Below are 15,760 nucleotides of genomic sequence, written 5' to 3' on the forward strand. Positions count from 1 at the left end.
TGCAGTCTTTCCCCTTCACATTTCAGAGCAGTTAACTGAAATGTCCAGTGAAGTAAATCTTTGAAGCCATTGTACTTTCCACTACCCCATTCTGTCCTCTCCTGCCTGAAACAAGAATCTTACTAGTATATCTAATAAATTATCTTTTCTTGAACATCTCTAATAGAAGTAGACTCTTGACTCCCAAGACACTTTTCATTTTTAGACATAGTGAGCTAAAATCTGCCTCCTTGAGAACCACAGAAGGAAGACAACTGCTTGAACACATGGGCCGATGGGGATATTACGGGGGATGTAGATACTAAATGATAATTCTAGTCCGGTCTTGAGCAATGATGCATGTAAAACCCAGTGGAATTGTGCATTGACTAAGGAGGGTTAGTGGGTTTGGGGGAGAGGGAAAGAACATGAAATATGGGGAAATATTCAAAATAAAAATTTTAAAAAATAAAATAAAATCTACCTCCTTATTGTTCTAGCAATTTGTCCTAGTTTTGCCCTCTGGGTCAAGCAAAACAAGTAAGTCCTTTTTCCTTCAATCATTTGTATTTTAAAAAGAAAAAGAAAGAGAAGAAAAGAAAAGAAAGCATGTCTACCCATGAATCTTTCTTCATTTATGATTTTCCCTTAATTGATTCTCACTTGTTCTGGTTTCCGATCCTCCCACTATCTGGTCACCATCTTTAGGTCATGTGTTCTATTTTGCTGAAGTTCTTCATAAAACATAGCTCCGCTGGACACAATACTCCAGAAGAAGTCAGAAGATTACTTGAAATTGTTAAAATTGCATTTCTCTGGAAGTTAAATTTGTCAGCAATTTATAACAGCTTTCCATTTAATTAGTAAGAATTACTGATGAGTAATTATTCTTTTTGGACTTCCTAAAAGCAACAAGAGCTTTATTCAGGGAGCTAAATTCTCTTTTGCTTTGCATAATTCTTTGGTAGCAGATTCAGTTTCCAGGAAGCACATTAACTCTTTCGTATCACAGATGGACAGTTTTTGCATTTGTTGGCCCATTTGTGACCTGAAAGGGTTAATATTAGTACCTCACTGAACATCCGGACTGATGACCAATGAGTGGTATATTTAATGGGAAGAACAGAACCAATTGAGGCTTCTTGTTTGTTTTTAAATATGCTTTGTTGCCACACTGGAGGGTTCCTAAAATTTTGATATTTGCATTGTTTCTGGGAAAAGAAATTGAATCAGGTTAGCCTTATTCCAACACTTCCCTACAGATAATAAGCTATTGCAAATGAAAAAAAAAAACACCTGTGTGTGTGGAATAGTTTTCATAGATGAGCGCTCTGGTTCTAGTTGTCCTACTAAGGAGATATGTGTTTTTGAACAAATGACTTTACCCCTCTAAGTCAGTTTCCTCATCTGTTAAGATGAAGGGATTAGACTAGATGATTTCTAAGGTCCCTTACAATTCTAACATTTGGTGATCAACATGAGTACAGATTCCACCATGCTTTCAATAGTGAAGTTGGAAAATTCCTAAATGTTTTCTGAAAAGAGTTGGTTATGATGCAACTGAAAAAAATTTTACTCTAAATATGAACCCAAAAAATCCAATGTTTTAGACATTTGGAAACCTACTGAAGGATCAGGTAGTGAGGCATATTATGTCATTAGTTGGTCATCCAACAGCTTCTAGTGATGCCAAGAGATATGCTAAATATCCTCTAATGGTTGTCCCCTATGCCATAGATTTCAGTTTTGACTCTAAAGTTGCTATTCTGTACTGGAGAAACAAGCTCTTGGAAAGTTACTAAGGACTTGATTAAGGGAGTCAAAAGGAGAAGGGGCAGCAGAGGATAAGATAGATAGTATGTGTGTGAAGGGTTAAATTTTTGGGGGGGGGAGGGATTTGAACAAAAGCCAGTGCGCAGTTTATTAAATGCAAAACACTTAGTTTATTATTAGGAAATAGGAAGGAGGAAAGTGAAAATAATTTCACAATAGCTTGTAGCTATAACCCAGATCCCAATCCTAACTAAATTTTTCCAAAAAACCCTAAATCTTATCTGCTTCAAAGGGCAGTATCTTCTGCTAGGCTGAAGCCCTTGCCTACTCTCCTACTCTCATTATCTAATAATATAACCTATCTATTTAAGTTATTAATAATCAATAAGGCTATTAAACCCTTATTTTCGTTTCTCTGTCTCAAACCAGAGAGAGTGCTAGCAGTACACCCTCTTCCCAGGAGACCCAGAGACAAAAAGCCCTTTCCAGTGTTCTCTACAACTGACTTAACTCCCCTTGGCCACACCCTTCTAACTGTCACTAACTGACAAGCGGCACATCAGGGGGTCTCTAACTAATAACCTGCACAGCAGGGGGGCCCTTATTGAAAAATATTATTGCTCCTTTTCCTTTTGAATATAAAAAAGGAGAAATTAATAAAAACTCTCTTAACACATGGAAGCAGTAAACTTATGCTTAGACTTCAAGAGATAGTGGAGGATAGAAGGGCCTAGCATGGTATGGTTCATGGGATCTCAAAGAATTAGATACAGTGAAACAACAACAAAAAGAACTCCCCTGAATACACCTTTGCCATTGCTGGTGACTACTCCTTTGAAGTGACTTAGCAACAGTGGTAAAAATATCAATGTAGCTATCTTTGCCAAGGGTAGCAAGGAGTATGCCATAGGAACCAGAGGAATTTAATTCTGATTTATACTCAAGGACTTCATGTTGGCATTTAAAAAAGGAAAACTAAAGTCAATTGTCAAATCCCAGCCTGGCCCCCCAAAAAGCAGAAAACTTGTAATGATTGTGTTCCATAGCAGTGGACCCTAAGTCAGACATCCTCATTGAATTCTATGCCCCAAGGTGTAGACACTGTAAGCAGCTAGATCTGTGTACACTGAATTGGAGATGAAATACAAGCATTAAAAAAAAACTGATTATAGCAAAGGTAGATGCCACTACCAATGATTTGACCAACAACCACTACAAGCTGGAAGTATTTCCTACCTTGCACTGATAAAAATAAAGCTATTAAATCTGAAAATGAGAAGAGATTTGAAGCACTTGAGTGCACTTGTAGAAGATCATAAGCATAAATATGAACAGAACCAAAGAAAAGCTTAAAAGGTTTGATTCCTATCTGGCTCGCCAAACTGTAAAAATAAAAGGTGACTGTAAAATAATATAAGCAATGGATTGATTATTTATTTATAAACTAATTTTAGATACTCTGCTTGCTGTGCTTGCAAAGTATCTTCAGTTTCTATCAGTGAAGTGAAGCTCATAAATGAACCAGGCACAAGGACAATCAGGGCCAGGCATAAGGATAATAAAGAAACTCTTGTTATAAAAAATAAACTATTTATTGAAAATATATAAGGATAAAAGGATTTCTAACTTGAAGGGATTTTAACTCCACTCAAATAAAACTCCCTAGTTTTCACAGGCTACACTAATCCTTCCTTATCTGACTAATCCAAATTTTTACTATTCTAAATAAACTACCACTATTGTCCTTATAATTCTTAACTTCACCTATAAAAATAGCAAAGGCTAGCGGATTGAGTCTCAACAAGAATCAAGTTAGGACTCTGAGCCTTAACAGACTCAAGAGTCCAAACCAAACACCAGGTTTTTCTTTGGTCTTCTCAGAGTTAAAACAATCTATAAAAACAGTAATAGATAGTCAATAGTGTTTCCCAAGTTGGAAAAAGAAAACGCTAAGCTCCTTCTGGTCTTTTCCCTCCTTTCCTTCTACCTCAGACAGATGAGAGTCTCTGTATGTGACTCTGCCAACTTCCAGAGACCAACTACCAGAGAAAAACCATTACAACTGTCAACATTCGAAATTGACACAGTCTCAGCTCCATTTGAAACTGCAATTCTTCCTCAAGCCAGCTTCTCTACTTCTTATCTCTAAACTAATATAATAAGACTTATTTCCTAATATCATCCTTATAAGGCCAAGAGGAAGGGAAAGGCTGTGTATATACTGTGATTTTCCATGAATAAAAAGTTACTGAATTAGGAACCATATGAGCCTTATGGGCAAAGGGAGTTTGAGTGTTAAAAACAGTTGTCGTTATTTGATTTTTTAACTTTTTTTTATTTCACATTGTGTTATAAACATGGGACTTATATGAGTGTCATATAATAACATAGTTCAACTATTTAAAGATAATACATCTATTTTTTCCATTAAAATTTTTTCTAGTATAAATTAGTTATGATCATTTAACTATTAACTGTTCTAACTTTGATGGTCTCTAATTTTGTGTGCTAAAGAATAATCTCTTATCATGAATTATCTGTTCATTTTTCACAGACAGAATGTGAGACTTATTGATAGTATAGAATTTAAGAACGAATACCACCACAAAGAGAAGCAGCTTGGTGAAATAGAGATCCTTCCTCTAGCACATATTGGCTATGTGCCCCTGAGCAAATCACTGAACCTCTCAGTTTCCCAAACAACTCAATAAGAGTATAAGCTACAAAACTGCTGTCATCCTACCTCAGGGGAAAGAGTTCCCCTGTTCATGAATATTCATGAAACTGTAGACCTGGACCAAAAAGCAAACAAAATTACAAAACCACTACAAACAAACACACTCTTTAATACACATCATTTCCCTATAAACCTTGGGTTTTAAGTTCTGACATATTCACTATACTGTTTCATATGTAAATATACAGGGTATATTTTTTTATGGGGTTCTGATTGTAAGGTATGAAGGATAATGCTAACAAAACAGCAATATGATACTATTCTTTATAATATTTTGACAGAAATTAATCTATTGAATAAAAGTATAGCTATCCTTTCCATGTCACAGGGGTTTGGGGTACCCTCATGATCTGGAAAAATCTGTAAAATGTTGTGCCTCCCCCCGTAACAGAAGAAATCTGAATTTTTTTTCCCCTTTAATGAAGTGTTTGCAATACCTTATTATAAATTTTAGGTTAAGTATTTCATCATAAGCTATATATAGGTCAGTGTTAACATTTCAACCATTGTATGTCATCCGCTGGCTTTTGCATTCTTTTTGTACTTTAATTTTTTACTTATTTTAACTTTGTGTTTGTTTATGGTATTAAAAGGTAAAAAATGGGGGGAGGGGCAGCTGAGTGACTCGGTGGATTGAAAGTCAGGCTTAAAAAGACAGGAAGGTCCTAGGTTCAAACTTGACTTCATATACTTCCTTGCTGTGTCACTCTGGGAAAGTCACTTACCCCCATTGCCTACTCTTGCCACTCTTCATAGTAATGAGTCTAAGACAAAAGGTAAGGGTTTTAAAAAAAAAAAGTTAAAATATGATATTATACAGTACTATACATTTTATGCATTTCTAAATTTCTAAACTTTTTCTGTGTTATTTGCTGGCCTTTATGTGTCATTTGTGACTTCTGCAAAACTCCCCCCAAATTACCATTTAATGTCTTATGCCAAACCATGATATATCAAAATGGCAATGGGGAAAGTTGTGATGTAGAATGGATACTTCATTATGATATTTACAAAGGCTCTGTGCCTCCCACCTCCCCCAACCCCTCCCATTATTATCAAGTCAACACAAAAATAAAGCAATTCAAATAACTTAGAGCCTGATTGGATTCCATATACTATTCAGGTAAAGCATTTATTATGGATACATATGCATATCTTTTTAAAGTATCAAATATGGCTCTCCTGCCAAACTCTTAAAGGACTGTGACCATTAATGAATGACCAAACTGCTTAGATATCTCTTCCTTCCCCTCCTCACCCCAGCCCTCTACCCTGGAAATTTTATTACAAGCACAATGTGGTATAAATAAATAAAGTTAGAGCCAGAATGTTCAAGTCCAAGCTCTACCATTTCTTATCTGGATGACTCAGAGTAAATTATTTAACCTCTCTGAGCCTCTATAAAGTAAAGGAAATACATGTATCAATACTAGGAATGTAGTTTTGTAAATTTTAAAGAACCAGGAAGGAAATTAGAGGAATTATTTTCTTAAGGTCTTTCTTGACTGTAAGTTCTAATGGAGTAAAAACTGCATTGAGTTAGTCATTGAGAGACTTGGGTTTTTATTTTGACCATCACTAGCTAATTATGTAAATTTGAAAGGATATCATTCCCCCTCTCCTTTTTTCAGTTCCCCTTCCATTAAAATGGAGATGAGGATAGGATTGGACTAAATGATCTCTAAAGTCACTTTTTAGGCTTAATATTCTGTGGATTGTCTTTTGGGGGCTGCTTAGCCTGCCTTTTTCTAGACAGGACTAGAAAAGATATGCCAAAGTGATGGGATGTTATAGAAACTTCTCCCAGTGGTTCATTATTTGAGCACCAGCCTTTGGGCTTTGCCAGATTGCGTTGGACTTAGTAGCCCAGCAACTTATCATAATGGAAATATTTTTTTCTTTCTTTTTTTTTTTTAAACCCTTAACTTCTGTGTATTGGCTCATAGGTGGAAGAGTGGTAAGGGTGGGCAATGGGGGTCAAGTGACTTGCCCAGGGTCACACAGCTAGGAAGTGTCTGAGGCCAGATTTGAACCTAGCACCTCCGGTCTCTAGGCCTGACTTTCAATCCACTGAGCTACCCAGCTGCCCTGGAAATATTTTTTAAATGTTTCTGCATTATTTGAATTCAAAGACAGGGAGAGGATAGTACAACTATTCATTAGGAGAAAAGCAATGCTCCCCCATCTCCCTTACCCTCCACCCTCCAAAAGGGCCTTCTCAAAATTTTACCTCTGGCTTTGACCACTTTTCTCCCCTTACTCATCCTGCCCCACCTCTTCTACCCCCTGCACACATGGCCATCATTTGGAGAAAAAAAATTTATACAGTGTAATGCATTCTGCTTATCCAAATAACAGAAAAAATTGAAAGTTAAGATTAAGTGTGAATTAGAACTAAAATCATTTTTTCTAACTGTTGTTTAGAAGCAATAAAAAGAGAGTAAATAGATATCATTCTTATAGTTAGGAAGACTTAAATTCTATTCTGCCCCCTCCCCCTGACACTTTGTATACCAGATAAGTAATTTAGCCTCTCAGTGCCCTAGACCAGTCATGGGCAAACTACAGCCCACAGTCCAGATGCGGCCCCCTGAAATGTTCTATCCAGCAGTGGGACATTATTCCTAATATGATGAATACAACGAGTAGGATACAATACAATGAAACTTCAAAAGAGTTGCCTTAGAAATAGACTGACAGATGAGAATTTCCTTTCCTTTGGCCCCCTCTTTAAAAAGTTTGCCCATCACTGGACTAGACAACAAATTTCATGTGAGTTGCTAAGCTGCATTTGTGGAAAGAGTTTCCACATCAGTTGATCTTGCATCAATGATAGCTGAGGTCTGGATTCCCATCACCACCACCACCACCACCACCACCACCACATACACACAAGTAGATCCCTAGAAGCAAATACATTCTCACTGAACTGAATGTGTAGTCTGTACTTTCTCCCCAATCTAGCTCAAGTGCAACCTGAGAGTGATCCATAATTGGTGTTATTTTTTCAGTGTATACCTATTGTAAGGGGTGAAAAGGGGTTTTTTATTGGGTAAATATTAATAGGTTGGTCGCCAGGGGATTGAACAATTATCAATCCCCAATTAAAGAATAACCTCAAGTCAAAATGACTTTTATGGAAGTTTATTTACAAAATATAGGAGAGAGTGGAAGTAGAGAGATGAGAAGAGGGTAAAATAAGAGATTTGTATTTAAGTCTGGGCTTTACTCCAACAGGGCTCCAGAGGCCCAACTAGAGCCTAAAGTCAATTAACAAGGGTTTTAGCCACAAGGGCTTCTCCCAATCAAGGGAGCCTCTCGGAGGTAGTACCTCCTGGGAGGTTAAAGGAGTCAGCCTTCTTCACTCACCACGTGTAGTTCTAAGAGAGGGAATTAAGAACAGTCTCACCAAGGTCTCAGGGTCCCAGGTCCCATTCATGAACCAGAAGAGCTTCTCAGCTTCCTGAACTCTCTTTTAAAAGGGACCTCTTTTGCATCACTTCTGTGCCTCCCTCTTAGTTTACATGTCCAATCACAACAGATGCTTTTCTTAGGACTGACTAGGAGACCGTAAATTCTGATTTGTCAATCATTCTAACACACCTGGGTTACAGAGCTCCCAACTTTTGAATTAAGTAGAGATGCTTTCACCTTTGGTGATTAAATCTAAAGATGGGCAGGGTAGATTTAATCTCATTATCATACTATATATGTCTTTTCTTTCAGAAAATTTTAATTTTATTGGTTCATTTATACCAGTAAATCGCCATGTTTAGGGACAATAAGATTATGTAGGCTAGCATTAGAATTCAGTCAAGTTCAGCTAATCTTTATCAATGTATGAGTATAAATTCTTGGAAATACGTACAAGAAAAAGCTCACTCTTCTTTTACTCCTGTGCAATTGCCCAAGCTGTCAACTCTTCCTAGAATGTTCTCCTTTCTCACTACCTGATGTTTCCTTCAAAATCTCTTTCTCAGTCTCTTTGGTTTTGTCAGTGTTTTCTCATTGCTGGAATTACTTTGTATTTATCATCTGTGATCCTATAATCTTATGATTCATATCCTTCCCTAACTGCCATCACAGTAGAATATAAGCTCCTTAAAGATAGGGATTGTTTAGTTTTTCTTTGGCACAGTGGATAGAGCCCTGGGTCTAGAATCAGACAGACCTAAATTCAGATCTGGCCTTAGACACTTATTAATTATGTAAATTAAGTGCAATATAAAAATGTGTATTCTCTTCCCATCCCCAGGACAAAGCACAGCATTAGCACATAATAGACTTTTTTTTTTTTTTTTTTTTTTAAATTTTAAACCCTTAACTTCTGTGTATTGACTTATAGGTGGAAGAGTGGTAAGGGTAGGCAATGGGGATCAAGTGACTTGCCCAGGGTCACACAGCTGGGAAGTGTCTGAGGCTGGATTTGAACCTAGGACCTCCCGTCTCTAGGCCTGGCTCTCAATCCACTGAGCTACCCAGCTGCCCCAGCACGTAATAGACATTTAATAAATGCTTGTCAAATTGAATAACTAAATTTTATTTTGAGTAAAACAAACAAGAGGCACCTACACCTCTAAGCATTTTAAATCATTTCTTTCAGGTACCTGTTTGAAATGCCAAGGAAACAGCAAAGGAGACCACTGTGAAGGATGCAAAGATGGTTTCTATAAGAGTCCCACTGCCTTTCATAAATGTCTTCGGTGCCCATGCTCAGCAGTGACATCTACAGGCAATTGTTCCATTCGTAAGGCTTTTCCATAAATCTATATTGGAATGAAAGGTTTGATCAGTCAAACATTTATAGTAGAAAACCATTCATTGACATACTACTATATCTAGTCTAATCTTCTAATAAGAAAAATGGGGGCCAAATATTGTGATATGCCCAACTTGGATAACTAGTAAGTTTGACTATTAAATGGTGATTAAACTTTAAATTAAAACTAAACTATTTGCTATTTGGGGGCCAGTTGGAAGCCAGCCCAGTATGGGAAAAGAATACTGAGTCTGAACCTAGGACAGTCATGTTGAGTCTGTTTCTATTGCTTAGCTGCCTGTGGAACAAACTGCTTTGCCATTTTAAATTTTTGTCTTCAAAATGAAAGGAACAAAATAGACAGCTTCTAAAGTATATTATTTCTAAATCTAAAAGACTATGAATATATTCAGAAATAAAAATTAATGCAGATGTGGAATAGATAGGTATGACTTCATATAATAATTAACTCACCATAACAGGATAATTTTATCAAGACATTTATTTAGGCCATATTCTCACACTACTAAGGGTAACATCATTAACCCTGCAAAATGGCTAATGGTCCCCATGTTAGAGTTCTGCCTTAGAAGCATTCCCTGGCTGGAATGAAGAAGTCTTTGATAACTTACCATATCCTTCCTAATTTCTTTATTATGCCAAAGTAAACCATGGAATGCTCTCCAACTTATTTAACATGATTACACATACACGTTGTCAGTTACTTTAAAGTTTTGAAAGCTTTATTTTATTGCCTAGTAGGAACAGGTAGTTTGGCAAATATTCAATATAAACAGTAACAGTTTCTGCAGAGGGTTTGTGAAGCTAAGCACTACTCTTATCAACTATTATAATATATAATATATCATTCCTTTCCTAGCAAAATAGATACCTCAGATTTCTCTTATACTCTCTGGAAGCCAAGCAGCTAGTAGAATAACTGAATCCTAAAATGTTCAAATTGGAAAGGACCTTACAGCATAAAAAGTTTGAGATCCAAGAGGTTTCAGAGTAGACTGTTGGCACAGCTAGGTGAATTGAGAGGTAGACCCAGAGACAGGAGGTCCTAGGTTCAAATCTGGCCTCAGACACTTCCTAGCTGTGTGACTGGGCAAGTCACTTGACCCCCATTGCCTAGCCCTTACCACTCTTCTGCCTGGGAACCAATATACAGTATTAATTCTAAGATGGAAGGTAAGGGTTTAAAAAAAACAAAGTAAGCTGTCAGAATCTTTGTGTCATTGTTTCTCACATAGGTAAGTGCTTAAGAAATGCTTTTTGGCTGAATGGATGGATCCTATAGAAACTACCTAGTACAGGTTCCTCATTTGTCAACAATAATATGTAGTAGCCAAAAAAGCTAATGTAGTCTTAGACCACAGTAATAGAGACATGGCTTCCAGAAATAAGATGATAATCCCATGGTACTCCTGCTTATAACACAACATTTCAGTTCTGGGTGCCACCATTTAAGAAGAACATTGATAAACTGGAAAGTATTTAGAATTGTCCAACCCAAATGACAAAGGTTCTTGAGTTTGGGTCAGAATATCAATGGAAAAAAGCTAGGCACAGTTACCTTGAAAAAGAGAAAAGGTGCAAAGAGGAGCGGGAGGGACATGATAGCTGTCATCTACAAAGAGGAATTAGACTTATTCCATTTGTCCCCAGAAGGAAGAACCAAGAACAGTGGGTAGAAGTTACAAAGAAGTAAATTGGAGTTGATGACAAGAACTTCCTAACAATTAGAGCAGTTCAGAAGTGGAATGTGTTCTCCCTTGGATGGGAATCTATTGCCCTCCTTAGAGCTTCACAGAGGCTGGATGTCTATTTGTCTGGTATGTGGTAGTGGGACTTCCTTTGGGATATGAGATGGACAGGTTAACTGCTGAGGTTCCTTGCAGCTCTCAAACTCTGCAATTCTGTGAAATTGAAATTCAAAGAAGGAGGCCGAATTGCCTTGAGATCAAATGGCTATTGGCAGAACTGATCTAGAATTCAGGTGCATTAGAATTAATGCTGATCTCATTCATTGTGCACTATATATCTCTTGGTATTGAACTGTAGGAAGTAGGAGAAATTGGTTTAAATTTTTTTTTTTCCAGAATTAGCAGTATCCTGTCTATAGGCCCACATTAAAGCATGTTGATATTTTGAATCCTTTTTAGATTCAGGGGAGTTGGTGCCTAAATGTGATCAATGCAAAGCTGGTTACACAGGCCCAAACTGCAATACCTGTGAAAATGGCTATTACAATTCTGACAGTATCTGTATGAAGTGTGAGTGTTTCGGACATGTGGATGCCATCAGAACTCCGAAGATCTGCAAGCCAGAGAGCGGTGAATGTATTGACTGCCTCCACAATACTACTGGCTTTCACTGTGAGAACTGTCAGGAAGGCTATGTCAGAGACCACAAGGGAAGCTGTATCAAGAAAGGTAAGCCCTCATCCAAGAACAGAATTTATAAGCCCTCCAGCAACACCTACTGGAGGAGCCCACTCAGCCTTGTTCACAGCAAAATCAACCACAGTTCCTCTCTAGCCCCAAGAACACTTTCCCCTCATTTCTGTTACCACTAGCCCTTCCCACCTCAATTCAGCCAGGGCTACTACAAGATTTCATATCTCCAGATTTGACTTTTGACTACCCATATTATATTTTTATATATATATATATTTGAAGAGGTGTGTGTGTGTGTGTGTGTGTGTGTGTGTGTGTGTGTGTGTGTGTGTGTGTGAGAGAGAGAGAGAGAGAGAGAGAGAGAGAGAGAGAGAGAGAGAGAGAGAGAGAGAAAGGATTAGACTTCAGAGAGTCTCTAACCAATTTTAACCCATATGACTTTCTTTAAAAGGAAAAGAAAAACCAGAAAATGAGTGCATCTTTGACTGCTGTTTCCATCTTGGGAAAACTTTATTTCCACTTTCTAAATGTTTATCTGAGCACTGGTGGCAGCAAAATGAGCCTTTCAGATTTCTGTACTCATGGATTCTAAAAGTGGAGTTTGTTAGATGATTCCCCGGGGAAGTCTCTCTCTTTTCTAATTTGTTTGTACCCATCCCAAACCTCCATTTTAAATTCAGGAAATTTGAGACTCACTTTGGGACCCAGACAGCCTTTATATGGTTTTCATGGGGGCAGCTGGGTAGCTCAGTGGATTGAGAGCCAGGCCTAGAGATGGGAGGTCCTAGATTCAAATTTGGCCTCAGACACTTCCCAGCTGTGTGACCCTGGGCAAGTCACTTGACCCCCATTGCCCACCCTTACCACTCTTCTGCCTTGGAGCCAATACACAGTATTGACTCCAAGGCGGAAAGTAAGGGTTTTTTATAAAAATATGTGTTTCACACTTCCACCTGGCCTCTATTACGTTTCCATAGTAATAATTGATATCCTCAGGGCCAGCAAGGTGGCACAGCGGATGGAGGGCCTTCCTGGAGACAAAAAGTCCTGGATTCAAATCTGGTTGGCTTCAGACACTTTCTATCAGTAAGACCCTGGGCAAATCACTTAGCCAATTGCCTTGCCCTTAATGCTCTTCTGCCTTTGAATCAGTACTTAGTATTGATTCTAAGAGAGGGTTAGGGTTTAAAAAAAAAAAAAAGGAAGAAAAGAAGACAGCAAGGTGGCTCAGTGAATAAAGGGCCAGGTCTAGAGACAAGAGGCTCTGGTTCAAATTTGGCCTCTGGACACTTCCTAGCTGTTGTGATCCTGGGCAAGTCACTTAGCTTGAACTAGACCTTACTGCTCTTCTACCTTAAAACTAATACTTAGTATTGGTTCTAAGACAGAAGATGAGGGTTTTTTGTTGTTGTTATCATGTAACAAAAGAGGTTTTTTTTGTCCGCAGAAAATAAAAACAGTCATAGAGAATTTAGATAAGTTGATGGATGGCGTATAACGTCTTCAGAAAGGATGCTCAAGGTGTTATTAGATCAATAGCCCACATTTACATAGTTTGATTATAAAATACTTTTAATTCTAATATTTCCTCTGATCCTTATAGCAAGTCTCTGAGGTATGTAGTATGAATATTATCTTCATTTTACAGAGACAGATACTGAGGTACAGAGAACTGAAATCACTTTACTAGTTTGTATAACTAATAAGTGACAAATCTGAGACTGCCTTTGTGAAAAACCTCTAGATATGTTAGCATTTTTTGAGTTCAAGTGCTTACCATGGAACTCTGTATAGATACATCCCTCATTACCTACCTTAACTTATGCTTTAGGTCTTGATAATGGCATATTCACTGACTTGGAAGAATTTACACTTCCACCCAAGGGAATGATGAAAGATACTGTGGAATTCTCTTGAATATATTTAGGTGGACATATGTTCACACTAGAAGCCAGCCACATATATGGCACTTGAATTGCCCTAGGTTTCTAGGCCCTCATCCTTATCATGATACTTATTTTTTTGAAACCTAAGCTCTCTTTTAGATATTGTTTGTAGTCTTCTCCAGAGCTAGCTAATTGTGTTTTATTGTTCATTTTCTCTCTTTATTTTCAGAAATTGTTGTTACCACGACTGAAGGGTCTGCCACTTTGGTTTCTAATGCTACTTTGTCTACATCACCACTCACTACAGTTGCAAATAGTACATTTACCCCCACCACTCTGCAGCCTATCTTTTCAATAGGATCATCTGAAAATAGCACCTCAGCATTAGCTGATGTATCATGGACTCAATTCAACATCATCATTTTGACAGTCATCATCATTGTGGTGGTCCTGCTCATGGGATTTGTAGGGGCCGTATACACATATAGAGAGTATCAAAACCGAAAACTCAATGCCCCCTTTTGGACCATTGAACTGAAAGAGGACAACATCAGCTTTAGCAGTTACCATGACAGCATCCCTAATGCTGACGTGTCCGGCTTATTGGAAGATGATGGCAATGAGGTGGCCCCCAATGGACAGCTGACGCTCACAACTCCCATACATAACTACAAAGCTTAAAGCCTGAATAGAGTGAACCAAATTCCTCTAGTGTTGCTAAAGCCACAGTGCTTACTAAAGGGAGCAGCAGCAGCAGCAGCAATGGTACCTGGGGCAGAACCTGGCCTTGCTTGCTGAAAAAGCAAAGGTGTGTAGTACATCCCAAAATTTCAGGTAAAAATTTGTAATGCCTTCAGCCTGTCATCCTTTGTTTCCCCAAGAAGATCTATTGAATTCACCATTGTTAAGGACTTGAAGCAAAATATATTTTTGTACCCAGCCATGCAGGAGTGTGTAGCAAGACCAAACTCTATAGTGAATCTCGTATCCAACTTCCTGAGAAGCACCTGGGGAAGCCAGTTTCCACCAAGCAGTCTGCCATAGGATGATTGATGTATGTTTAGGAGGAAAAGGACTGTTGGAAGTCTTCATATACATTCCTAACACACATTTCTTTTCAAGGTGGGGCAGGGATGGATCTCTCTCCATTCTACTTTTCTGAGAGATAGCAATGAGAAAAAACTGATGAGCCACAAGCATCGCAATAAGCAGTTCTCTTTTGTTTCTAGAATTTGGGGACAAATGAATACTACAGAGATTCTTGGAAAGTTTCTCCTTAGTGAATTATCACCTAGTGATATAATAAAGTGCAGGTTGAGATTCTTGGGCTGGAAGAGAGAATGTGAAGTAGTAGTCACAAGGAGGAAGCTGATGGTCCCTTTTGGGGTCTCAGTTTGTTACCTAGTTAGACCTAGTTAATGCCCCAGCCTTTTTAGAAACAGTGTGTATATAGATATTGTAACATATCTTATCAACATTGCATTTGTAACTATTTGTAAAAAAAAATCATGTCATATTTTATCATCTAGAATTTATTTGTACAGCAGAAGTTAGTGGCATTGTAAAAAGAAAATACAAGAATTGGTTAAAATACTGTAAAATAGATGGCAATATTGCTGGAGCTGGGACTCTGGTGAATATCGATCGTTTTAAGTCCCTCTATGGACATCAAGGACAATTTTTAAGAGGTCGAGTATTTCTTTTCTATTATCTTCTCACCCTTCAGTCCCTCCTTCCTGCAATTCAGCCTTAGAATTGCCCATCTTTTGATTTTAAAAGAATATGAATAATTAAATATAGTCAAGAAATAAGGTTCAGTAGATTTTGAAGTCAATGGCTACCTTGGAATGCAAAATCTTGGCACCCTTCACTTAATGAAATACTATCTCACCTTCATAAGTATCTAATTTTACATCATATAGATGAATGTAAAATGATAGTTGATATATAAATTTCATTTTGCTAGTAATCTCCTGAATGTAAATGGTAGTCTTCCAAAGGAAATGAGGAAATCCTCATTTCAAAAAAATGAAGGGTTATTGTCACATCACCAGGGGCCCCTATTCTTCCTGTCTACAAAATGTCTATCTTTTAATCCTCACCCTCAAAAAATGTTTTTCTTACTCAAATGTTGGATCACCATGCCAATTTTGATCTGCTTCTGATGATATATAACTAGCTATTCGATTTGCATAGGCTCTCTACTTCTCATGCTCCATAGTGG

General features: G+C 37.7%; 1 protein-coding gene across 1 annotated transcript in view; it reads left to right on the plus strand.

The window, feature by feature from the left end:
- MEGF9 (multiple EGF like domains 9) overlaps positions 1-14,217 on the plus strand; it is a 110,186-nt gene extending 95,969 nt beyond the window's left edge. Inside the window, exons 4-6 of the mRNA XM_044661508.1 lie at positions 9,093-9,236; positions 11,417-11,686; positions 13,766-14,217. Of these exons, the coding sequence (XP_044517443.1) occupies positions 9,093-9,236; positions 11,417-11,686; positions 13,766-14,217 (866 nt within the window). The remainder of the gene's footprint in view (positions 1-9,092; positions 9,237-11,416; positions 11,687-13,765) is intronic.
- Positions 14,218-15,760: the final 1,543 nt, after the last annotated feature.

The sequence above is a fragment of the Gracilinanus agilis genome, chromosome 2, assembly GCF_016433145.1.
Source record: "Gracilinanus agilis isolate LMUSP501 chromosome 2, AgileGrace, whole genome shotgun sequence".
NCBI classification, from domain to species: domain Eukaryota; kingdom Metazoa; phylum Chordata; class Mammalia; order Didelphimorphia; family Didelphidae; genus Gracilinanus; species Gracilinanus agilis.